The sequence below is a fragment of the Hemibagrus wyckioides genome, linkage group LG06, assembly GCF_019097595.1.
Source record: "Hemibagrus wyckioides isolate EC202008001 linkage group LG06, SWU_Hwy_1.0, whole genome shotgun sequence".
Taxonomy (NCBI): Eukaryota; Metazoa; Chordata; class Actinopteri; order Siluriformes; family Bagridae; genus Hemibagrus; species Hemibagrus wyckioides.
Genome location: NC_080715.1, coordinates 11,338,252 through 11,366,087, shown reverse-complemented (window position 1 = coordinate 11,366,087; position 27,836 = coordinate 11,338,252). Strand labels below are relative to the sequence as shown.

The 27,836-nt window shown below is 39.2% G+C and overlaps 1 protein-coding gene across 12 annotated transcripts in view; it reads right to left on the bottom strand.

Moving 5' to 3' along the window:
* The window catches only part of tns1b (tensin 1b), a 233,015-nt gene that overhangs the window by 81,098 nt on the left and 124,081 nt on the right, over positions 1-27,836 (bottom strand). For 10 of the 12 annotated variants that reach the window (XM_058391898.1, XM_058391893.1, XM_058391897.1 and 7 more), the window contains exon 3: positions 22,731-22,768. In XM_058391898.1, coding sequence (XP_058247881.1) covers positions 22,731-22,768 — 38 coding nt within the window. Of the gene's footprint in view, positions 1-8,033; positions 8,090-8,193; positions 8,645-22,730; positions 22,769-27,836 lie in introns of those variants that run through there. The other 2 variants (XM_058391904.1, XM_058391905.1) reach the window with 2 other exon arrangements.

Genomic DNA, 27,836 nt, shown 5'->3' with positions numbered 1-27,836 from the left:
TGATGATTACATGGTGTTTGAAAATATGTTGTGTTTCCTTTATCTTTTCCTCAACCCAGTTTCAATAAGTAAATAAATAAACTATGATTACTAACAGATTAGTGCATTATGCTAGGAAATATATTCTTTCAGAAAATAGTTCATGAGGTAGGAGCCATGTGACAGTAGTAGTATGATTTTCAGTCAGAAATGATTTGATCTATGCCTGATTGGCTTAAAGATTGGCAAACAACCCAAATGAGGACATAGGGTGTGATGACTTAGCAGAGGTGACATTACAGTGTTTTACACATAAAGAAAACTTGGGCTTCAGTGCTCCATGTATACACTCTTAGAAATAAAGTTAACTAATTATACAGTTGCTGGACTGGTACTGCTAAGAGTACATACTGTATAGTGTAAGGTATGTATCCTTTATCTAGAAATGTGACCTTAGTGAATATTGAAACTATTTTAAGATGAACTGGACCTTAATGACCACCATGATCAAATAGGTTTGCATAGTCAGGTCATCAACTTTGTCTTATGAAAGTAGGCAGTTATGGGGAAATGTTTGATAAACGTTTGATTTAAAAACGACCAGACTCTCTAACAATACAAGGCAATAAGTTTAAACAACAATTAAAGACAATAAGGGAAACTCAAGAGCTCTGTAAATTAGTGCAAGTGAACAAAAACAAAGGGTGAGGTCAGTCAGCTCTATTTAAATCTTAGTCCCACACACAGACTGTTCCAGCTTACACATTTCTAAGCCTCATAAAACACTGACCACCTTACATTTGTGTGCACACTGACAGGCAAGAGTGGCAGGTTGAGGCAAGACAGGAGTGTCAGCCAGTCAAAGTGGCATTTAGTTCTCTGGAGTGGAAGAGTTATGAGCTGGAGAAAACACCCTTAATGGGCTGATGAGGACTTGCACTTCACTTATAGAGGCTATGGCCTTTGAGATATGTTATCAAGAACAGCTTTGCTCCAACAAATCAATTCTCAATATGGGATGAGATACTGTCTCAAACAAAAAAAAAAAAAATAATAATTAAGGTTTCTTATTTACTTACTCTTAGGAAGGAATATTTTGCAATAGTTAGAGTAGATATTTCATCAAACAGTCAAATATTCTTTATAAATACATGGTGCCTAGGAGTAAGGTTTCACACTTTGGGTTTGAACTATAACTTACTTAGCTTAGGCTTCTCTCATGTTGTATGAGTAAAGAGATGGCTTTCCTGCCATTATTTAACTGCCAGGTCCATAAATCAAATTCAAAAGCAAACAAGCTCCAAGCTCAATGCTTCCAAATGTGCCTGCTTCATATAAACATTCCACAGAGAGAAGACGTCTGATAAGAGCACTACGCACATGAAGCTTAAAGTAGGGCGGTGTCTGGGGTTTGGGGTTATTGGGGCAAGAACTCTTCCCATGCCTCCCATTCCCATGCACCCCAACCCATCCTCCACTCCCTCCCTGTCTATCATTCCCAGGAAAATATTTTACATTTTGTTTGGCAATGCAGTTATTGGTGTGCTGTGCTGCACATGCTAAATAATGCAGCATTGCTAAATCCTTCAAAACAATATGAGGCCTGTGGCACTGTCCGCCCCATGAACAGCAATCCAGCCCTTGCATAATTAGTGAAAACAAGCCCAGTGCGCATATCATCGATCAATCCAGAACAGAACGAGCCTCCTGAGACAACATTACACCAGGGCTGTTCGCAGAACCCCTCTTAACTTGGCTCTCATGACAAGAGATGGATAACAGACAGGGTAGAGTGGATCAGGCAATGATCAGGCAAAAATGTAAGAATGAACTAACAAGTATTCTTGCAAATGTACGAGATTGCCAAAAGTTGAACAATGTGTAGAAAAAAATGTAGGGAAATAAAGATAGATCACACTAGACAAAAACACAGAGCAATAACAAATCACACTAGACTAAAATATCTAGTCCAACTTTAATATTTGTTTTTGTCTTCATGTTAAACTGAATGAAGAAGGGATGTTTACTGCAGGTCTCCAGGCAACAGTTGTCTGAAACACAGCACTAAACTGTTTTAAAGCTGCCTACGCAGGATGGGAAACAACACAGAGGGGAAACTGCGATGCAGTAAACAAAAACCGAGTCACGTCCAGCCAGTGGGAAGTAAAACAGGAATAAATATCCATGTGGTGAGCAACAAAAGGCCAAACTCTAGCACTGCTTTAAGAGTAATCGCCTATGATCGACCATCTCTGATTGGAGCTTCCCACAGAACATATGGAAGCCATTGAGATACCTAGCCATCACTGTGAGATGACAGATTGAGCTATGTGAGTGAATAACTGTATCTACACAGCTTACATGCATTCAGCCTAAGTGAGATCTGACTGGCAGTATCAAATCTATCAGTCATAGAGTGTACCAGTGCTCATTGCTTCCTTGGCTGCAAGGTCAGTTTAGGCTAATGTGACATCACTTCATAATGGTGGTAAAGCATTGAAGAGAGACAGAGCGCTGGATTATGAGATCTGACAGTACGGGCAGACTAATCAGCAGGAATGTCTGGCTAATTACTGAGGACAAGCTCCAATCGGCCACAAATGTAAGCCCCCTCTTCAGGCTGGACGACAACGAAAAACCCAGGAGATCGGAAAAGATCATTTTCTTTGTTTCCAGCTTGACCAGTTTCTTATAATCTGTTCAAGACCAACCACTCTAGCTGATTGCATGCAGTGTTTTTGAAAAATCGGCCACTGTCAAGAAGCATAATAAAGTCTTTCCTTTAAGGTAGAGTAGGTTACTGCTTTGTTGTCTATGGAAGATACAGTCAAACAGTTGTCTCTGTTACCCATTTTCAAGAGAAAAACAGTCATGACAGTAGCATTACGAATTGTGGTTTGCATTGCTTGGTTGTTCTGGCTCTGGCCATAATTGGAGACCACAGTGGGTATGTTGTGACCACAGACCATTAGACTTTTCTTATGATTAATGTGCTTCTTTAAGTAAGTGAGATTTTATCAGCATAAGCATTTTTGCTCATAAAGCAGAAACACACCATGGACCACCATACCCCCTCTTTGAGCAGAATTGGCAGAATCAGAGTATCAAATGGGCCCAAAATTAAATTCAGGATGTTTTCACTAATCCTGCCCCTAAATGACTTCCTCTGGCACCCTTAACAATGCTCAAGGTTGCCAAGCCTCTAGAGCTGATGTAGAGCCAATTTCTGAAAATGTTCAGAGCAAAAGCAAATCCAAATCCATTTGCCTTAATGAAAATGACTATATGGGCAGAGTGAAGCTAATATATAAAAGTATAGTCCTGACATATCGTATCTCTCCAAAGCAATCGTCACCCTCTCTGGAAATTAAATGCACTGCAAACCCATCTGTAGAATATTAGCAACGGAAACTGACTAAATATATAGGATATAAGCTGACCAATGCTATATGTGCTATATGTTAAAGCCCTCAGTTACCAGCCAAAGGCACCATTATTTTACACTTGGACATAGGAGAAATGTCATACTCTCTGATGGAATGACTATGAGGTCATCTTATCAAAGTAGACTTACTTTACACAAATCTTAACCACAACTGCACTGACATTACGTGACAGAGCCATTTTTCAATTGAATTCATACCATAATCCTCTGTAAGGAAGTAACCAAGCCACTATCTTTCCTTCCCTTCCCTACATTGTGCATAAAACACTTCATTTATATTCCAATAGCGTTTCCAATTTTGTTTCTGCTCATGTTTGCCATTTGTATCTCTCTACTTTCGTGCCTCTCCATCCGTATAGCACTACATCAATGACAGATTTTGTGCCGTGCCTTTCTACCAAACTGCACCCATAAACCATTGGCCCAGATGGCTGTGGTTTGCTTTCAAACTGCAGAGAACCTTGTGTGGTTGAGTAGGAACAGAGCCGTGAAGACGCTCTTAAATCACACGTTTTTCCTCCCAACACCTTCTCCTGCACAGGAATGTCTGTGTCTTCCTGCCTCAACCAGCAACTCATTCTGGCCCTTAACACATTTACGAGAAGGCTTTCCTTCCTCACCTCCCTTCTTTGAGAGGAGCAGAATTGAGTGATGCCTTATCACCTCTGAAGATTTCCTGCTAATTTACTGTGACCTTGTAAAAGTGTAACCTTTGCCCATGAAACACTCCTCACTTTCCCACTCTGCTGGATTCTGAAACTTTTCAGCTGCCTTTTCTGAACTCTATCAGCTGGTACACAGCTTTCCAATTTGGGGAAAGTTGACATCTTTAAGGTATTTTCTCAGCATGACTCAATAAAGGCCACCGAGCTGTTTTGGACAGATCAGATGTATTAGGAGGACTATCAGATACTGGTCCTGGGGACTCCACATAACTGCTCAGTGGAGTCAAATTCATAAGTCAAAGCATCATAAAACTGAACTATGTCTCTGCAGACTCATAACAATGCTTTTATTTTGCAAATGAGTAGTGATGGAGGTTGGAGAAGAATACCATACCTTTTCTATGAGCATTTCAAGAGTCTTAGTTTCAAATCAGGTTTCATTCAGTTCTACCTGTTTAGAATACAGACAGCATACCGATGTGCATAGGTAATGCCAAAGCAATTCAAATTTTTTATTTTACTGGCAGCTTATATAGAATCACTGAAGAGATCTTTCCAGCATGGTATGAAATGATCCTTGAACTTTCATAATGGCCCATTTCTAAACAACAAAATTTCACATGGTAGAAAGGCACTACACTTCTGCTGTACTGTATCCCTCTATGTTTAGGTGGAGGTGACATGATGACATCACAACTCCTAAATCACCGATAAGACTATTGAAAAGTTTTCAGCACTTCAGCAACTGTCTCTTTCGTCTCTCACAGGGGAACACCAATGAATGACATTCGCTCTTATAAATAGTTTAAAAATGGAACCAAATATTTAACCCACACCACAAATCAGTAATCACATATGAATTATAGATGTTGGTTTCAAATCTCATCTTACTGCACCAGTTTATATCAGGTCAGTAACCTAAAATCAGGTCCCAGGAAAATAAAAGGAGTTAGTGACCTCTATTAGAATACCTCTTCATCTTCATACCACACACACTGTGTTATCTACTCGCTTAGCCAGCAGATCGGTGACGTTTTATTGCATGAGGGTATGTGTTATGACATGCACTGTTGCTGTGCAATGCATGGATACAGCTGCTGAAGTGAAATGCTTAACACAAAGCCAACATTAAAGTCCATCTTTGGACCCCGGCCAGTGGATGTTCGTCTTTCCCATGCTCAGGCGAGCTAGCGTGAGTAAAGCAGTACAAACTGGGTGACTTTTTTTATTGTTTACCCAGTTAAAACCGTCTGGACATGTTACGTGGAAAAATTATGGCTTTACAGGAAAACTAGTGAACAGCAATAGAGAAAAAGAGTGCAAACATACTGCAAGTAGCACAGCAATCAAATGAAGTGAGTCAGAAAGCTACCCTTATAAGAAAATGATGCGGCACATTCTCGCCAGTCCAGATTAAGATTTGTGATAAATACGTTCCAGCACAGATTCAACAGCTCTTTCCTCCCTTAATTTCAGCTAAATTAGTCATAATTGCATCACAGGCCACGCCAAAAGAATGAACCGTGGGAAGTTTCCCATGGATGAAAGCAATGGAGCAATAAAGCGATGGGGAAGAGCACGTGATTTTAATATGGTAAACGGACGTATGTCAGAAAGATGCTGATATATAGGGGTATTTACGGTCAAGATGGGGTGTGGATGTGGACTGTAGCAGATTTTTGGATGAGCCTTTACACAAGAATGTGCATTACATTGATCAAGTCAGGATAAGACAATGACATTTGTTAATTACGGTCTTTCATGGTGACGTCATGTTGACCTTTACCACAGCACTGATAATCAATTATAATTGGTCAGAAAGTGTTGCTTAATTGTATTTTACTGCAATTGTGACAGGCACAAGGTTTATATTAATCTTAATATATTAATATGCTGCTTTGGTGTTACTATCATTTCTACAGAAACTGCTTACACAGGGGTGGTGTGTGGATGTTCCATATATACAGAACATACATTAAAAAAGTGTTGAGGGTAAGGACATTTTGAAGGAGTCTATTGTGTCAGCACTGTAACTGTCAGAAGTAAAGCAGTAACGTCTTTCACAGGAATGTTTCAGGATGCTTTCTTGTTAACGTGACTAGTTTTTTTTTTTTGTTGTAATTAACTTCACAAGAGAGGAAAATTTAAGAGAAGCTGGTAAGGGAACAACTGTTTATAGCTGCTATAATGTAAGTGATAAAAGGAACTAATTTGCTTGTGTGTGTGTGTGAGTGTGTGTGTGTGTGTGTTTAATGAATACATAATTTATTTGATGGTATTACTGTGGTATAGGAAAAATAAAATTCTTTGGGCTCTGCTTTCATTGAAAAACTTTTGGCAGTGGTAACTCTATGTGTTGGGCTGTGTCATGCCACCCTGTTGTTGCTGTTTTACCTAGAAAAATCTGCCTGTTATGTTTCCCTTCTTATATAAATGACCAGTGCTGCTGTTTGATACTTTGTGTTGTCATTGTGACATCCGACCTGCAGGTCAAGAAATGAATACTGGTGATTTTAAGTGCAAGGTTGTCAGAATGGTGAGAATAAGGCACACTGACCAAGCTATCTGTCTAATAGTAAGAAACAAGTGCACACACATACACACACACACACACACACACTCAGACAGCCAGTAGCAGACAGCATGCCGCAGGAGGACATCTATTGTCTTCCCTTTAACAGCAGCTTTGTCATGCTGTCAGGCGCAGTTGTTACAGTAGAAAGGAAGGTCAACCCGCTTGCTGTTGTCACAAATTAGCCCTGAGTGCCCTTACTGTGGGATAACACTCTCACTTTCACCCCAAACAATACGGATTCTTATAGTAGACACAGCGTCTAAGCCGCACTGGGGAATGCCTAGCCTGGGGCTGAATCCTCCACATCACTCACACACACACACACACACACACGCACACACACACACACACACACACACACATCATCATCATTGTTCATGATGTTCACAGATTGTCACAGAATGTCTGAGTCCCAGAATGACATTTGAATGAATTTTTTTTATTTAATTGTGTGTTACCAAAAACAAAATGTATAGATTAGTGGGTGGAGTAAATCATTCAACCATTTAAAGACTTTATACATAGATCCACAGATCTAATTCTGACTATATTTATTGTCTAAAAATGGACCAGCAGGATTTTTTACAAATTTATAATTCCTAAATTTAATCTGTCAGATTTTATATACTAGTATGTATTTATCCAGAAAACACTGAGAGCACACAGTTCATACCCATAAAGAGGGGAGAAATCAATCATATCACAGCAGTAATGTCACAATTCTCACAATTTGGCAACAGAAGCTCTCAGAGAGTCGGCTTACTTACTACTTATTAAGAGGATATCCACGTTGGATCAGTATCAAGTACAAGCTGATACCCATAGCTCTGATATTGGTATTGAAAATAGAAAAGTTTTCCAGATTTGTAGTTCATCCAGATCTCTGGTTTGTTGAGAACTATAAAGTCAATGTCATTAGCCTGGTTGGGAAATCTTGAATCTGTACTGGTAAGTAAAGCCAATAAATCTCTTGACATAAAAGTGTTCATTAGCATCTGCACCATTACAGTACAAGTATGTCCAGTCACCTTCAGTTATTACTATCAGATAATCTGAACTTAAAGGGTGATAAGCATTTGCAAAAACATGGTAAACAGAGTGAAGTGAGACATACACTATTTCCCTTAAATTGTGCTTACTCATTTCTCTTTCAGCCTTCACAATTACTAAGGAAAGAAAAAAAAAAACCCACCGCAATTACTGTACCTCTGTCCTTCAGTTTACCGGCTACAATCCCACGCTTTGTGACCACAGCTCACATCAACAAGATCTCTACATGCCAACGTTCGTTCTAAGCGTGCACACACACAGCCTTGCACACTGCCGTCTCCTTTCCCGTTCATTACACAAACCATCTGAGAATACTTACACATCGGCTCTCTGTTTCTTTACAAAGAACAAGCCAAGTCCGGGCTCTGAGCAGCTGCTGTTCTCTCACCGCTGGGAGAAAAGCATCGAGATTCCTTGCATATCTGAGGACACAGACCTGCCCGCAGGCTACACAGAGAAATGCCCCCCCCCATCCTTACCTGAAACACAGCTGTGGCCATCCTCCAAGCGTGTCTCTGAGTGCGCGTGTACTGTCTGTGTGTAAGTAGATCCACTCTATTGCCGCATTCTCCTCAGAGCAGTGAGGACGGCAGCGTCATTTGCTTGTTCTCTCTGGCACGAGACAGACAGAGGAAGGTAATCCAGCCGGCGAAAGAAAGGTGTGTGTGTGTGTGTGTGTGTGTATCCCTGTCTTCACCTAATTCTCCCTATTTCAACTAGGACAAAAACAGTCCTTAAGGTTATGTTATATAGCACAGAGTGAATACAGGACCACAGCACCCAAGAGCTTAATAAGCACACTACAAGGATATCTGGAAAGTCTAGCTGCAGGCTATTGCCAATCCCCCTTCCCTCTCTCCTGTCTGCCCTCCCTCTCTTACACTCGCACACTTTCTCCCTCTTGTGCTCCTTCACGATCTGTCCCTGTATTACACACAATGCTCCTTTTGCTCCCTCTCTTTCTCTCCCTCCCTCTCTCTCACTCTCTCTCTCTCCCTCACTCGCTCTCTTTTTCTCATGTACGTGAGCGCAAAGGAGTGGAAAAAACAGGGGCCAAAAGAATACAGCCCAAAAATTCCCGAGCAGCGTGTGGGCTGGCCTACGTTTGACAGACAAACCTCCAGCCGCATGAACCCCCTCCCTCTGCTGTTATCGAGTTCTCAGCTTACAGGTTAAACATGAGTTGACAAGCTCACAGGTCAAATGAGTCACTCAGCCCAGACGTTACAATCTGAGGAACGCTTAATTATGCAGCATGCTGGAATATCATCATTAATCCCCTTAATATGGCAATTACATCTGCTTATATTTAAGTGCCGTTCAATTCTCAATTCTTAGGCAGAAGATGTCTAATTTTACAGAACAACGATTAGACTAAAGCTCTCTCACTCCTCTTTTCTCTGAGGAGATGTTTATTAAGCATATTTTTCGAGGAGGCTTGAAAGAGACTCCAGTGTCACCCATTTGTAACACTCTAAAGCTGCAAATAAATTCAGGTAAAGCCATAGAAAGGCTTTAACAGATGTTTAACAACATTCATGTAACTACAGACTTTTGTGCTATTCGTTTTTAATAAAACGTAAACTTGTGGTATGAGAGAGATAAAAGACTTCGGCAAGCGGAGGTTTCCCTAAAAATAAAAACGTAACTTCGGGGTAGTAACAGTAACTCTTCACGCTTCACATCTGGCTGCATCATGCCACCACAACACAGCAAGTGTTTATTTCTTATATAGCAGGCATCTGTTATCAATACCCTATTCTCTTCCATTTTGTAAAAAAAAAAACAAGTAAATCTGAATTTCACTTTCATAAACAGAAAAAAAATGATCCATAATAGCGGTCATAAATAATTAAGCAAATATTAATCACAGCCTAAGAGTTTTTGTGGAAAGATTTAAACAGCACTGTCTTCAAGATAAGTAGACAGGTAGACAAATATTTGTACAGATGTGTGAGAAAAACTTTGCACTTCCCAAAGGTTTCTGGTTGAAAATAACACTGTTTTACATTTAATTTTAAGCTAGGAACAGGGCTGGAAAATCTAACACCAGTTTGATTGTTGATACTAAAATAGAAAAATCTATACGAACAAGTACAAAAAGCAAATTACCAGCAAATGCACGGCTCAGCACTTTTTACCCACATTTTTACCCACGGGTTGTAATAAGCAAGCCCCAATAAAACATGTACTTTCATCTGAATTTCCAATTTCATCGTCACTTATAACACAACCACAACTGAAGTTTATGTATCTTTAATTACCAAATTATGATGCAGCATTCACTTGTGGAAAGAAAATAACAGCCAACAAAATGCACACGCAGCACAAAATGCTTGGATAAGCAGATTACATAAGAGCGGTACGTTTCGTAATAGTGTAACAAAGCTATTAATATGTCAGATCCTACAGCAAGCTATCTAGTCCCTGTAGAGGGGGGTTAAGAGTCTCTTTGAGTTCTCATTGAGTTGCAAAGCCTCTTTGAAGCGCTTCGATTTGCAACAAAACACAATGGGCTTTCTGTTAAATTCTTTCGGATGGGGTCTGTTCAGATTACACCCACTTCTCCCTCCTATGTATATCCTTGGCTTTCAAAAATAAACACACTCCCTCCCCCCAGAAAAAAGAAATGAAGTAACTTGTAGTAATATGCATAGCTTGGCAGGAAAAACAGAAGAAATTATGAGCAGGTGAACAATAAGACACTTGGTGAGACAATACAAATGACTGGCACATTAATATATACCAGTTGGAAAGCTATACATGAAACCTAAGAGGACAATGAAACAAGAAGAATTAATGAAGCAGCATGGTTTCAGGTACCTTTAGTAAGGTGGCAGCATGAAAAGAACATCCTGTTCTATCAAACTGCAGCTGGTTCACTGTTTAACATTCTGTCGGGCACCATCGTGCACCATCTAATCATCAATTGTAATGGTAGGGATGTGAAAGCAATACTTAAACCTGAACTAAAGGGAAAACACCTTTTTTATTCCACAAATGGAAAACCATGTGCCATTATTGTTTGGTGATAAAATAATTATACACAGGATGTGAACTTCAAAGTGAAATGTTTGCCATAAGTGTTCTTACAATTGTGCTCACCAGATGTTTGTGGTGTGCTGCGAGAAGATTTTATCCATTATTAACAACAAGCTCAATGAAAGAAGAAGAAAAAGAGGAGTGAAGGAACAGAACAAAGCGTGAAAGTTATCTCTCTGGAATGAAAAAGAGACAATGGTGCGTTTCTTGAAGTGCTTGAACTTAAAAACAGTTAAGGACCTTTTGTTCTTAAAAAAAAAGGAAAAGGAAAAGGTTTTATCCCTTTTTGGTCATGATAGAAGTGCATGAAGCACTGCAAGAGGAAGTGCTCTCCTGTAAGGTGCTGGCATGTTATGAGTCTGACATAGTTCCTGTGTCCTGGCTTTTATTATCTTTTATGATCCCTGTGGTGCTGCCTGTAATAAGACAACTACGGCTATTACTAAGCCTCAGGATGGTGGTTAAAGTGTGCAACTACATGTAAGGAAAAACAAATCCTGTGCTTATGCACGGTACGTCACACAGAGAGACAAGGTGAAGCAGAGAAATGGTGTCATCTGTTGTCTGTGTTCCAAGAAAATCAGCAGGGACCCACTGTAGGAACATCAGTCCCAAAGACTTATCTTGCTGGGACATGCAGAGGAAGAGCAAAACCCCAGCAGAGAGGCAAAATGCACCGGCAAACAGCTTTCGACAGAGCCCTCAATCATGCAATGCTCAATCGCAGTGGATATGCAGAGCACAATTTCACAATACACAGCTAATTAATTACCCCACCGGTGTTAATTAATATTGATTAGTTGCCTTAAATTATGGACGCTGTCACTGAACTGAACTTGTACACGCCTACAGATTATATGAGAAAAAAAATAAAACACTATGAGGGCTGTGAGCCATTTTAGAGCTGCATACCACAGTAAATTAAAGTTTATCCACAGTAGAGTTTAGTGTTAGCGCAATAATAGTTTAATCCAATAAATTAGCCACGTATTTTAATACTTCTGATGATATGATGTTACTATATACACCTGTACTTCTTCATCCATGTCATATAGCACATCCAGTAATATACCATTGTCCTATCTAATTAAAGTGTCCGTATTTTTATTGTCCTCGTCTTACACAGTCACACATTTGTACTTCATGTAGTCCTGTGTACTGTGCTAATGTGTTACTTGACACACCGATGAGAGTTTTTGGAAACAACTGACGGAAAATATTTATTATTTTTTACTATTCAATATTTTTTTTGGTTGTTTATGTATTTATTTATTTGCAATCAAATACCTGTTACTTTTCACACAGAGCTGTCAAAGACAATAGTACCTGCTCAAGCGCAGAACAGCAGACATGCCCTTTTTTCTCTCACAGATGTGAAAGCAGGAGTCAAGCCGTTATTTGATACTGCAAATATGCGATAAGAATATTAACCCAGGGTTTAGGAATGTACAGTGTGAAGATTAGTCAGATTAAGAAGACCTAGAATGAATTGTTAATCCCAGGTAAAGTATTTGCAGTGTGAAAGAAGATAACCCAGGATTCTGTTTAGCCAGGGTTTTAAATGACCAAGGGTTAACTATTTGAAAAGCTCTTTTGAGTGATCATGAGCTGGTCATAGTTGTAAAAGTACTGATAATCACTGACTGAGATACTGTCTACATGTCTTAGGAAAACCTTCAGATATTGTAATATACCATTGCAAATCCAGCTGGTTATAAGAAGCAAATATTCTTCAGTACAAGAACTCCAAAGTGAGTCATTTGTACATTTATATATTGAACATGTAACTAACAGTATGTATATAATAAGATGTTCTTTTGTCCTTATTTAGCTAATTTGGGCACCAGCTAATTCCCACCACCAGCCTGCTCTCTTCAGTAAGAGAGAAACTTCTGGATTTCTGTGTGACAGAGATTTGATGGCTTTATTTAATTATTTGCTTTTAATTATTTTCCTAGCTAAAGCTACCTACTCAAGCAATTACCGGATGAGGGACGAGCTGGCGAGAATCGGATTAGCTGATGAGCTCTGCAAGCCTGCAGGAATAGTGCTGATTAGAAAGCTGTTAATCAGGCGAGTGTGAGATGGGCCAGACTCTGACACAGCTATCTCTGATGCTGAGTCTCTAAAGGTTATTCATAGGAAGAGCGGAGTCAGAGATCCTTTCTTGATCAACACCACCGGGTTTGAATGTAAGACCAGCAGTGAAAACAGTGCTCTGGGGATAAAAAGTGATGACACGTTCTGAGATTAGGGGGTGAAACCGTGGTCTTATTGCACCACAGACACTGATTTCACTGCTGGCTGATGGAAGAGAAAATGATATTAGTCCAATGGACAGTTTGTGCTGTTCTTTTCATTCACTTATCACACCAAAAGATAAAGGTAGAGGTTGGGATTTGCTGCCTCACTTCTGTCAATTTTAACTAACAAGAGGAGTAGAGAATCATCAAATAAAGAGAATAGCACAAATATATCACAATACAATAGAGGTTGTGTGGTATTTTGGAATCAGCAGCGTACAGGAAGAACGGTAAAGGTCGTGAAGGTCTATACACTGACTAAGACTTATGTTTTCCCATGAAAAAATGGCTCCTGATCATTGTGGTCATCTAAGGATGTTCTGACCAACAAAATAAACTCTACCTAGCTGAGTGCTTCCATTCCACATAAAATCAATTTGCAGGCCATGCCACTGCTTTTTCTAAAGTCTGCTTCCAATAAGACTCTGTATAATTGGCAGTGATTGCCTCTCTTTTCGCTGTCTAACTTTTTCCCTTTCTCTTTACTCCTCTCCGCACTCTTGTGGGAGTAACAGCCCCTGCTCGTGCTCGCTTGGCCTGCTGTGTACATTCTTTCCATGTCTTGATTATACCTCCTTGCCAAAGGTTTGGGCGTTTCTGTTTATCTTCTGTATCTAAGACTGCACCACTGAGTCAAAAGATTGAAAAAATTGTTGCACAATGAGCAAAGCATGAAGACAACATAACATTACACTAATACATCCCAGTGCACCTGAGGGACTGGACTGGATGCATCAGCTGAGTGAATAAAGCTGTGCTCTTTCGCTTCCCAGCTCAGGAGAGATCAAGGACAGAGGCCATCTGCAATCACTTTACACGGACAAATGGGCCGCTGTGCTACAAGTGTTGTTGATCAGCAACTAACACCCCTTATCATCTGTGCACATGGTTTAAAGGCCAGCTCCTACAAAATCGCTTATATCTCTCTCCCACTTCTGTCTGTCTTAAGTAACTAAAGAGCAACTTCGTGTATCATCACAGGGTTTTTTACATAATACTAAATACAAACCTATAAACCATTCAAATGGTGACACAGAAAAGTACTAACTGTCATCCAATCTTAATGACTAGCACTTGACATGATTAAAAAATCCATGTCCTAAGGATTATGCAGTCCTGCTTGGCATATATGTATGTCCCTGTACACATAGATTCTCCAAAATGCTCTGTTATGTTGTTCAATTACTGTAAACTAACAGTACCCTGGTCACCAAACAAGACTGACTCATGTTGTTTGCGCCAAATTCTACTCCTTCCATTGGTCTAACACTAAAAGAATTTGAATGAATCCACCCAGGCATCCATTCCAACAATCTAGTTTTAAAGGCTTACTACAAACTGGAGACACACCCTTTTTGTTCAGCATCAGCGCTCAAAAATATCTTTGTTTGTTTGTAACACTTCTTCGAGACAGCAATCAAATGTCATTCTACACATCAATGTTAAATTTGGAAACAATTTTCCAAACATGTCTCATAGTCAAGCTCAAGATCTGTGAACAGGAGCCATATAAAGTAGTAAGCCACTTGGGGCAGTGAATTACAATGATTCAAAGAAAAGGATGTTCTTAGGCACAACATAATTTAGAGCACCTAAAACCATCTTCCCGCCCCTTTTTTTCAAACTGCAACAAAAATATATGCTAAAACACTACAATTATTAATAGTAATTATTCACTTATTACTTACAGCACCAAGTGTAGTCCATTAACAGTAACATTTTGTTGCTTAGCAATGTAACAGGCAAGACTATTCTATAGACAGAATGATGGCTCAAAGCTTAGGATTAGTGTTTATTTATTAAACTGACAAAAATCCAGTGATAAATAATTTAATATTAGAATATATTATTCCCTAATCAAAAATAATATACATGTATGTAAAATAAAACTATATAATAAAATAATTTAATAATATTAAGAAAAAAAATATTATAATATTAATATGATACAAAGTTATGTCTACCCTTTTTGTTAGTAAAAAGTGTTTGACTTATTTGCACTTCCTTGGTCTTTGCACATTCGCTTTGTAAACACTGGGTCTGTAGTTCTGTCTACATCACATGTGACCTTTTGACGTGATTACATAGTAAGTAGGCACTACGGATGCGCATCCCAGAGCTAGTGCTAGACGAACTTTTGTGGTTAAAATGTATACAATTTTTTTTTTTCTAAGAAAATGACTTATTGTTTCGCTAGTTAAGAGCCTTCTTCCTTGGCTGGGATCGTTTAGAGCTCTTTGAAAATGCATTTAAATTGCCTTATATATATATATAAGGTATATATATATCATATATATATCATATATATACATATATATATGATAGACTGTGCTGTAATTCTGTTTGCCCCCACTTAAGAATCACACGTCACCCATCTAATTACACATGAGGAATAAGTCTTATATTACTCATAAAACAAAGACCCCTTGACTCAGGTAATCTGTGAAGATTTACATTCGCCCTTGCAGCTGTTCTTCCATCCTTCGGCGAGTGGAGTGTGCCAGGGTCACGGCCTGCATACTGCCATATTCACAGCATGACACCTATACACATAACATGCATAATGATGCATTATATAGCCCCCTTTCAGTCATTCCAACAGAGTTAAAGCACCCATGAGCTGAAAAGCAAGCCTCAGGTATTTTACTTTTATAAAATTGAGGCACTAATGTTGAAACATGAAACAACTTAATAATTTGCTGAAAATAAAGAAGGGAGGAGATTATAAAGTACAGTTTCTAAGCAATCTGTTGTAGCATGAGGTCCAATATAACTAGTCACAGTATGATGCCTTTTTTTGAGGCAGGAAATGACGAAACGGATAGAAACTACTTTTTGGGCAGTCATTCTAAGCCTGAAAAATCAATGTTATCAGTCATACGACTGTTTGTTGTTTTTCCTGAATTACGTGGCCAGAGAATGTCAGAATGACAGAAGGCATCCTGTGACTCGTAATTCAATAAGATTTGTAACCATTAACGCCACTAGATTGGAATGATCCCAGCCAGACCGTGAACCATTCTCAAGTCTATGCCATCAGCTGTTTCAACTTTTTTCACCTAAATGACAGGAAAGACAACCTTCTTAATGCGTGAGACTACTAGAGCAAGCAAGGGAAGTTTACTGATTTACACTGATGGAGTTCTTATATTCCAAACAACACTGATTTTCAGCAATTCAATTTTAGAAACAAAAGCTTGACGGCATCATCATCACTGCTGGCTTAAAGCATTAGGACTATCTTGTTAGGGTCAGATATTGTTTTGGTTCCATAAATAAGGAGTGAGCTGCTTACAAACGCAGCAGGATATGGCTTTCAGAGCAGCGCCATTAGAGTTCATGGGCACGCCCTGAGAGGAGGGGGACTGTGTGAAGCCATTGTTTGCAGGAAGAGGTGACTGGAGACATGCCATATCTTCTGAGAATGTGAATATGAAAAAAAAAAAAACAGAAGCAGCATGAGACCAAATCAAAGCTTGGGATGTTTCCTTAAAAGGCTGGACTATAGACAACCAGCTTTGGGTGAAGATGGGCAACTGAAGAGTCTTTGAATCTTGATAAAGACATCTCTTTGCCACCCACCATGAACATACACTGGAGCAGCACAACCAGGCTATCCCCACAAACCAATGTTTTTCAATTACACCATGGCAATAAATCATCCTTGGTTACAAATGATCCTTCTCCCTGGAAAACCTGGAATGAGTGATGGGGAAACAAGCACCAAATAATCATGAACACAGTCATTGGAAGCAAGGCATAAGACAGAAAACTTTATACAGGCCACTGTAATTACCCGTCATTGTGCTTCTGACTTTCACTCTTAGACAGAACAGGGGGTAGAAACAACAAACTGTCTAAAGAGACTCTCACCAAAGGACCATGTTTCCAATTGAAATGCACCCACATCATGTAGACTCTAAGGGAAGCCAGATTACAGTGTTGCTACAAATGACACATGCATGTGTTAGGAATTAACAGCAGCCTTGCAAAATGAGTGAGGCATGAAACAAAGATGCTAATTAGTGAACACTAAATGCATCAAAAAGAATGGAAATAAAACCTATAACTGTTGCACACCACAGACAAATTGCACAAATTGCACTAAATAAGCAACAGCGCAAAACTGAATGATTATGTTTACCTGTTTTTTGCCTGAAAAATTGTGCTCTTACAGTCTGTGATGGAGTGGAATAGACCACCCCTGACTGTGTCTACTAAATCTGTAAGGAGGGGCCCAAATAAAAGAGAGCTAGTTGATTACAACAGCTAGTCACAAATAAACCCAAATGAATCAGTCATTTTGGAGAATCCCACCCTTCAGAGAATATGTCTACTTAAATTCGCTAGCTTTATTCTAATTGCTTTCACATCTGCTACAGGCTTCTAGGCAACACCAAAATATGAAGCCACATAAATAAATCAAGTCCGTTTGCTCCCCAGGTGAGGACGAGACCAGCCGTCATAAACGAGGACACATGCTGAAAGTGAATGCCTGACGGCTGCATAAAGAGCTGCGGGGGCGTCAAAAACATGTGGGCTGTAAATAAAGTGAAATAATGCCTGTGCACTGTTCTCATGCCAGCAGAAGAAAGGAGGAGTCTGGGCTTTGATTTGAGCTGAAGAAGGGCAAAATATGTGGAACAACAGCCATAATCATTCATTGGTTCCGGTTTCAACTCACCTTTTGATTTGGGAATGAACCGTGTAATATATCCTATATATTGGTTTTGTCGTTACTTGTGTAGGACTTAAGTATAATTACATAAGTATTAAAATGAATCCAAATCATAGGGTTAAAATTTACAATTTAAAAAATATATAAACTTCTTTTCACTGCCTGTTTTCTTTGGTAGATACCTAAAAGCGCATCAGTATTACAGAAGGCCAGCTGTGTTCATCACGCACGTAAATGCACACATGCATGTCCTCCACCCACCCAGAACTCACATGTGCTTCACAGCAAGGACAAATTCGAATGAGAACCAGGCATTCCTCCACAGCCGTTCTCCAACCAAACCCAGTTCTGAGTCACTGTCATGTCTCCAGAATCAAAAACAGTTCTGACTCACCATCATGACCCTGTGTTCTTCTTGGCTTGAAAAGCTGCATCTTTGGATATAGATCCAGTGTTATCATGCCTGCGTATGGCTCCTGCGTGGCCATGCAGGGGTCAGAAAAACACTATGAAAGCATCGGAAGGAAAAACATGCTAGGGACAGCCAAATTCAGGAGGCTGCTGGCACATGGCATGGCTCCTTACAGCGTTCATCACATCAGGCAGAACAGGGAGCTGCATCCAGTTCCACCAAGAGGGAAAAGTAATAAACAGAGAGGTCGTAAGTCTCTCAATAACTGCGACTGCGCCTAAAAAAACGCCGTCTCTGAGCCGGCAACATGGGGTTTAGGAAAAGGATTGAACCACAGTTAGGCACTATGTGCACAGTGTCCAATGCCAGGCCAAACAATGGCAACCATTTATATGGAAGGAAAACAAAACAGATATTGTTTGAGAGTTTGAGATACAAATTAACTTTTAGAAGGTCTTGTTGTGGTCTGTCCATGTCCCGTAGCATCCACTTTTAAGTAACCTACACTGTAAAACATAAAAGCTCGATTAAGTACTTTTATTCAATCTTTTCTTTAACTCCAATTCTTATGACAAGTTTTGGAAACTTAAAGTTTTGAATATTTGAAGGTAGCAGGTGAACTTTTGCTTCTAAGTTTAACCATCTTGAAATATTTTACAGTGTAGAGTATTATAAAAGTAGGCGGTGACTGTTCACTGGCTGTCATTTTGCTAAGCTTCATTTCAATTCAATTTTATTTGTATTGTGTTTTGTCAATAACAATGCCTCAAAGCAGCTTTACAGAAATATAAAAATTCAGAATAAAAAGTACAAAGTTTAAAATGAAACTCATTTTTATCCCTAATGAGGAAGCCTGAGGCAACAGTGGCAAGAAAAAATCATATACGAGGAACCAGACTCAAAAGGGAACCCATGTTCATCTGGGTGACACCGGAGGGGTGATTATAAATAATTTCCTTTCTACAAGTGTTTATAATCAAGTGGAATTTTGCAACCAGGACACTAAACGCTATGTAGGAAGGACATAGAACAACAACAACATTGTGATTGGTGACAGTACAGCTTATGCTATTTTTCCCCACAAGACACAAGAAGGAGCAACAATTTAGCAAATCGTATATAGAGTTTGCCAAGACACAATTATTATAACTACATATCATGTGCCCATAAACACAACATCGATCACAGAATTACATTCCCTGGGACTTTAAACATTTACAGACATTTACACCAAACTATTTTTGTGAAGTCACGCATTGGCAGTGTGAAAACTATGTGAAAGTGTTTGGAGTAGATGAGAGCGCAGAGCAGGCAGATCCTATAAATAGAATTCACAGATGTTAACACACATTATAGTTGAAAACAAACAAAGCAGTCATGGCATAGGCATTCTGGAGCCCATGCATGCTACCAAATATGGTTCAAATTGTACACGTCAAAAATGGAAGGCAGCAAGGACATATGGAAAACTGAATGTTCTCCACGGACGAAAACTGACCAAACTATGATGCCAATTCAAAAAAGCTTTGGAGGCACAGAAATGATCTACATTCCCTGTACTGTAGTTTGCCTCTGTGCAGATGTTATCCTCAATTTAATTCATGCAAATCTATCTTGTATCCTCTGGCTTCTGGCACACTGAAGTGAGTCCTATGAATAATTTAGTCTCACACTTAACCCATCTTACCTTCATTTAATGATCGCACTGAGACCAGTGAAGCTCTCGGAATTTGAATCATGTCAGACTGACTGCAACGCAAATCAAGCCAATAATTAATGAACTCAGCATGAACTGCTCTGTAACGCATCCATCCCCACCCACAAAAGTCAGTTAAGCTTTCATCAGAAGTGGGGAAATGTGCAAGAGTCTGAGAGGGGAACACTTGGATGGAGCGCAGACCCACAGAGGTGTGTTTGAGGTGCTGGGAAAAGCCTGTCTGTCTGCCTAGAGCTGTATAAGCTACACTGCAGGACCTTGTCTGAGCCAGGTCTTATCTTCCAATCCTGCGCCTGCGGCATGGCCACATTATGGACCTTTTACCTTTGTGGAATACTACACAAACAACTCCACAATGGGAAAGTATATATCTATAAAGGAGTATGATAACACTGACGATGTTTGCACATGCTCAACTAAAAGTACAGGAAAGAATAAGACCAAAGATGTTTGTGCAGTCAGAAGCACAAATACAGGAAACAGTAAGGTCATAGATTGGTCAACTTTCATCTTTAGTCTTTTAGTGCTGAATAAACATTAATATACTCCTAGGATATTTGTATCTAATGATGTCATTCCTGCAATCTGGTGCTGTTTGCCTGATTTTTTTTTCTTTGCCAGGGGCCCAGTGCCAGTCATCACCTCTGTCTGTCTTACACAAATGGTCTGAGAATTTGTTTTTAGCAGCAAAGGTTACACAGCGGCCATGTGCGAGACTTATCTAAATATGGAAGTGGGGATTTATATCAGTGAAACATCAGGCAGACTGCAAAATGTTGAAATGTAAAACATATATCACTCAAACTCACACTTTTACAGAAAGTTTACTTTTTATATTATATTAAAAGTCTTAACACAACACTACATGAAACATCATGCCATAATACACAAATTAATACTTACTTAATTATGAACTCCTACTTAATAAGTCTTTACACAGCATAACTGAAAACTGATCATTCAAAGCATTTTTTTATTTAGTCCGTAGCATTAAATTGGCCCAAAGATACTAAGATATAGAATAGTCTTAAATCTTACACCAGAAATTCTTCCATGTGGGAAGTTATTACATGTCTCAAAACAGAGCTCGACTGATTTCAGGCCTCGTTTACAGTTTAATCAAAGAGAGCTGCAGCATGATGGGTCTGTCCTCTATTCATATTCCATGACGGAAACAAGACACTGTTCCCAGCCTGCACAGAGAGGAAGGGAACTTCCCTGCTTTGCATTATTCTTCAGCACTGCTTAGCTTCCTTCAATTCACTCTACTTCACCTGATAGGATGTAATTTCCCACTTGTTTTTGTTGTGTTCAGAGTGTGTTGCAATGATAAGGTTTTGGGGAGTAATAACTAAAGCTCTCCTCATTCCAGGATAACATCCTGACAACACGTGCTTGTCTAGAGAGTTGTACGCGCATGGGAAAGTGCCGGTGATTTTTGGAGATCTGTGTGTGTGTGTGTGTGTGTGTGTGTGTAGCAGGCACGTGATTTAGCAGGGAGTTGATGGACGCACCCGTTCACATCTCTGGAATTTCCTGTGGGTGCAGAGAGTGGCAGAGCCATAGGTAGGGCTATGTGCCCAACACACAGTTTGTTTACACACACACACACACACATACACATACACACACACACACACACACACACCATCTGCAGTAATGTGTACCAGATGGGGCTAAGTGATGGAAGGGTGGAGGGCTGGGCTAACTTGATCTCTAGCTTCATTCATTCCTCAAATGCTCAAATATTCTCTCCCTCCTTTCACTCCACCCTGCTCTACCCAATAAACCAAGTCAATCCCCTCACACACACACACACTCTCACAAAACTCTCTCCCTCATTAAGCCTCTGCCCACAATTTCCCCTTTGACTGGCTTGAGAACAACTCAATCATAGATTCCCCCACTGGAGACATATCACAGACTCTAATCTTGAACTAGTAAAGGGTCAGCCAAGTTAAATATAACATTTTATATCTACACATGTCCTGGGATAGGGGGCATTTGTTTAGTGATTTATAAGATGGCTGGGGAATGACAAGGCCTCTGTTCCTGCCAGAGAGTTTGTAATTATTATCAAGGCAGACATTTCCTCAATGATAAGATTTGTTTGGTTTTCAAGAAAAATGACCAGGATTAACAAAGTAACACAAATTTCAAGAAGGACATTTCCAAGAAACCTGCTCAGAAATGCCATTTATCTAAATATAGTGCTCAGATTTATGCTAAGAAATTTGATATATAAAAAATAAATAATGTTTCTAAGTTTTGGTTTGTTAACATTAACAAAGTGTTTATACATGGTATATAAAGTATCAAGGTGATTCACTTTATAAAGCTAGAAACTATTTAAATAAGACAAAATAATCCAAAAACAAGAATGTTCATTTACTAATATTTATTCCATGCTTGATTAAAAATACCCCACACTGTGTAGCATGAAACCACTGACTTACTGTTTAAATTCTTAAAAATAAATAAATAAATAAATAAAATAAAAGCCTAATGGTGGGTGCGAAAATTTACACTTGGGTTCAGTTACTTATTAACGAAGGTAATGTACTTTTTTTGCTAATGTCTTTTGACTTATTCTGAGCTAAAGAATGCAGACAGTCTGATGGTCAGTCTCCGATATTTTATTTTGTTTATATTAATATTTATTATCTGTTTATTATTCCTGAATGTCAACTAGTGTTGTAAATAATGAGTTATGATACACTTTATAAAAAGCATGACCATGAATAATAAACAACAATACATTCCAATACATATTAAAAGAAAACACAGGAAGGGGGAGATGCAGGAACAAAAAAATAATAATAAATAGATAAGTGATTGCATAGCAACTATAATATTTTTCTTACCTTAACTTCACATTTCTTATGGCAAGCCAACCGGCACACTGCGAGAGAGAGAGAGAGAGAGAGAATAAGTACTGCGTTTCACAAATGATAAATCTAAGCATTGTTAAATGCAATGAAATCAGATGTCTAATAAATCAGAGGTATGCTTCTTATACAGGGCTCCTTCCAAGCACTGCAGCATGTTTACTCTCAGCACACAGTCACACAGAGTTTGCTATTAGTGCTGTGATGTTGCCCAGCACTCGGTAAACCAAATGCCTTGTTTCTGCTTTTTTGGCTGCTCTTAATCACACACTGCGGTCAGGCTCGGGGCCTGTTCATACTGCACAGATCAACTCACAATCGTCTGTTAATCCCATAGCCTCAAGATGCCTCAGGAATCATAAAGTATGAGTGATGGACCACAGTCAGCTTCTGCAGTCTATGGTCCGTGTTTAGAGTGGAGCTGAGCATGCATAATGAGGATTTAATTGAAATCTTGCACATTGCGATTCAGACTTCAAACATAAGTATAGATATGAGCACTATTCACAAATTAGGAAAGAGAAATGCGTGGGAGTGGGGTTTGCTTAAGTCCCACTTACACTCGATTCTAACCTTGGACTAAATCTAGCAGCACTATCTGACAGATCATGTTGTCTTGTATAGAGTATAATAAAAGTAAAAACAATGGAATGTCATTTGATAATGATATTAAATACATAAATAATATCATCCCTTTAAAGAAGCAAAAAAAGTTTTTTTTATTGTTTTATTTTTTCCACATGGTGGACTTCAAAGGATACACCATGCCTGCATAAAAAATTGGGTACTATGAGTGTATCTAATGCATTTGATTCAGCAGCAACTGTTTGGCTGTTGATACATTACGTACTAATCAGTATATGCGTGTACAATCTAGGCATACTACATCCACCATGTTCACATTGCCATGTGACCGATAACATCAAATTAACTACTAAACAAACAGGGGGGAAAAGCATTGTACAGTTTAACTACAAGGAATATTATAAAATGGAAAAAAGCATATATATATATATATATATATATATATATATATATATACACACTGGCAGGTGAACCCGAGAAGCCTGCTTGTTCGTGTGTCTTGTGATAATATATATATATATACAACCTTATGTTATCAAAGTTAAAGAACAGACAGAATATTATTGTGCACACTTGTCCATGGAATATATTTTACAGTTAAAGGGGACCCTTGTTCAGGATCTCCTGTGTAAAACACAAGGTGAGAGAAAAATGGAACTTGATAGGCATGTATGATCAGTGTACAGTGCTTTTGAAGCTGTTAGGAGATCCATTTTGTGTGTGTGTGTGTGTCCTTTCAGCTTAATCTTGGGTATAACTGGTTCTTCTCTGCTCAGTGACCTATTAATCTAGCAAGAACATTCCTAATAGTTTGTCAGTGAGACAGAATGACCTTGAAAACATTTTAAAATGAATATAATCTTTAAATCAATTGAATGTTGTGATTTCTCATTCTGTGTCTGGATTCAGAACTTGCTTCTTGAAGTTAGTGATATAGCTCATAGGCAGGACATATAGAAGCCACTAAAATATATGCCTCTTGCATTCAACAGTTTAGAGAATGTCCTGGATGTCTGTGATATGTAGATGGTGGTATGCTGTTTTACAGACATGACTAACATGATTTCATCCTTAGAAGTGCTAAAAGCTCAAAAGTTGCAGGGTAGTGGCATGGTAGTGTGTGTGTGTGATGTTCATTTATCTTCACAGTGCCACAGTTTCTTCTGAATGGATCCTCTGTGGCTGGAAATGTTAGCTGATCTGCACTGACACTGAAACTCTGACACCCAGTGAGACAGCAAGGGAGGCAAGGTCTCAACACATCTCTCATCTCCTTGCCCTTTTCCCCTTCTCACCACTATCCACCAATGGATACACACATGGCCAACACTGTCTAGGACATACACACTACACACACTGTTCTCTTTGACTGAGATGTCATTTCACTGACAGGGGAGGACCTTGAGCAATAGAAGCTCTATACTCCAAGCTGAAATCCCCTTGCCAAGGTGGTGAAATGCCCCAAAGCTCCACCTATTGGTTCTCAGAATCCGATCACCAGAGGATTTGGCACCTTCGGAGGGGCAATGAGTGACAAACTGCAATGGCTGACTTATTTTCAGCATTCTTTTATCCTCTCACTTCTTATTTATTCCATATTAATGCGGCAGTCCTTAAACAAGCCCTTAATCTAGTAGAAAGAAAAAGCATATTGAAGGCCTCGAGTGGTGGCTAAAAAATCTGTACTGGGTTGTATCTCATTTTAATGTGTGCTTCTACGTCATGAGACTGAAAAGAGAACAAAGACAATTGCATTTCCACACAAGGTAAGGTTTTTGTTGCTTTCAGGAGAAGATCAGAGAGGTATGGTGGGTTTGGCAGGAAGCGTACATATTTCTGAGCATTGCAGGAAATTTTAATTAGCTTGTGAGTCTCCTGTTTGGCTGGGAGTGTGGCTGATGTGAGACAGCCTGGTCTGACTTTCCTTCAAATGCAGCTCTGTTGGTGTGTGTGTGTGTGTGTGTGTGTGTGTGTATACACGTGTGTGTATGTGTTGGGATTGGTTGGATGGATTGTGGGTGTATGGGCTAATGGGGGTGTGGTGTTTATCATCCGAAAGACAAGGCATATGATCCGCAAAATGTATAAATTCCACTGACATGGAACAAGTGTAAAACCAGTCATTGGAACAAGTCTAAAGAATACTTTTCATCAACCTGAAACAGTATACACGCTACACCTAATGTATGGCATCTGTGGAATTTGTAAAGAATGTACTATTTCAGTTGGAAAAAACCAAGAATGCTAAATATTTACGCTTTATAGTTGAGAGAACATTAACAGTTACATATTTCTTGGAAGCCATTTTGATTCAAGGAGTATAAATATGCATGGGGAGGAAGGCATGTGTGTTACAGAGAAAATTCGATAACTAGCAAGAAATATTTAACAGAATCAAATACAAGGGTAACAATATGTGTATATATGTATGTAGCGCTGTTAAAAATGAACTGGTTGCCATTAAAATATTTGTACTAATTTTTTCATTATCTCTATTGTTTATTAAATTTATTTAATTCGTTTTATAAATTGCCTCCATTAGGTTGTTGTTGGCTTAGACATCAACAAAAAAAAAAAAAAAAAAAAAAAAAAAAATATATATATATATATATATATATATCACTATAATGTTTACTGTAAAGATGTTAAATTTACTAATATATGTTAATCAAATTAGTGTCAATTATCAAATCAAATAAACCAATAATTAAATCTGTTGTGCTTTCAACCAGCTGTAATTCAGTACATCTCCGGTTGTCCTCTAGTGATGGTAGGTCATGCCTATAATTGTTTGCTTACTGATGCACAAAAGATTGAGTTTTCTTCCTTCCACCAGCTCAAAATATGTTGGCTTGAACTGAAAATTGTATATCTTGCCCTTGCTTAATGATATTACTTTAAAACTGACCACTTTCACACATAAAAGCTATGATACACACAAAAGGAGCATTGGCTCTTCAGAAATTGCACGTATAGAGAGGACAACAGATATACAAACCCTGGAGAAATTCATGCACAAGTTTGTGCTTGTGCTATGACTTCATGGTTTTGACGCCTCACTCATCCTGATAGCAGTCAGTCACTACAATGTGGTTAAAGACGGCATTTAAAAACACTCCTCGAGCTCGGTGGAAATGATTAGCTAAGCTCTTATGGCAGGAGACAAGATGTTACATCTGGGATTTAAGCTCTGACTTCATACAATTCAACCCATGTCTCAGTGGAAACATTTCCAAGAACTTCTCACACCCTGTATATCAGTCTATACAGCACATGCCTCTTCCCATGACAGACTGTCACACAGTTACACAAGAGACACGTTTCTCTGCACATGAGTCCTGGGGTCAGCTCCTGGAGCATGGGAGGAAAGAACTAAACTTCCATATTGGGTGTGAAAGTGTTCTGTGGGGCCCGTGCCTGCCTTTGCCTTGTTAGGAAGTCCAGGTCTTTGGTGTGTAAACACAGCAGGGTTGAAACAGTGAGGACAGGGATGGTAAGAAGCATAGAGTGGAGTGAGAATGAATTTTAAAGGGTGAGAGAAGGAGGTTTAGAAAACAGAAAGCTCTTTCGTGTCTGATTCAGTGGCTGAGTAATGTTTCTGCAGGGGATGGGTGGACAGGCATTTCCCAAGCCAGAATTCTGGAACGGTTGGTCAGTAGTCCCAAAGGACTGGGCTGAGTCGGGTACAGACAAAGCGGCAATGGGACTTCCTCTCATAACGCATTGTGCAGCCTTTAGACCATTCATATACACACAATCTACTGATCTGAGTTTACTTGCATCCAAAGCGCACCAATAGCAAAGGCATGTTTCCTTTTCCGAATCCCAGAGGACCAGGCCGTTGTTTAAAATTTTGCCTCACTCAGCATCAATGCAACTGTGCGATGATTCACCAGCAAAAGAGCTTTCAATCTGAAAGCATGCCACAGCCATCAGTGAAGCCAAACAGCTGGGTCTATGACTAGAGTTAATGTTTATTGTTCTATTGTGCATCATTAGAGTTGAACACAGTAATGCACGGGGCCTCAAACCCATTCTAGGATACAAAAACCTCTGTGTGGCAATGAGACAGACATCAGTTATTATTCCAGTCAAATGTCAGGTCAAAGGCCACAACCTCCTACATGATGACAATTACAAGAACAACAACCTCACATCCAGCCTGGACCATGCATATGAATGTCAGGTATTGGGGTCAGAGATGGCTGTAAGTGCAGATGTAATCAGTGCAATAAACGAAAACTAACACTGAAGCTACATTCTCATAAACAGCGACTCTTAGAGACAAAGCGACTGGACGCTATTCATTTTCAGTGATAGCTGGTGAATTCCTAGTGACTTTATGCAAATTTGGAGCTACTTGGGACAGCAACTACAAATAGTAGTACTGTACATGATCCATGTCAAAGAGCACACACTGCTTCCCTTTCATGTCATATGATATGATGCATATATAAACTTCTACTCTCCCTCCAGAATGTTGCATTGCAACAGCAA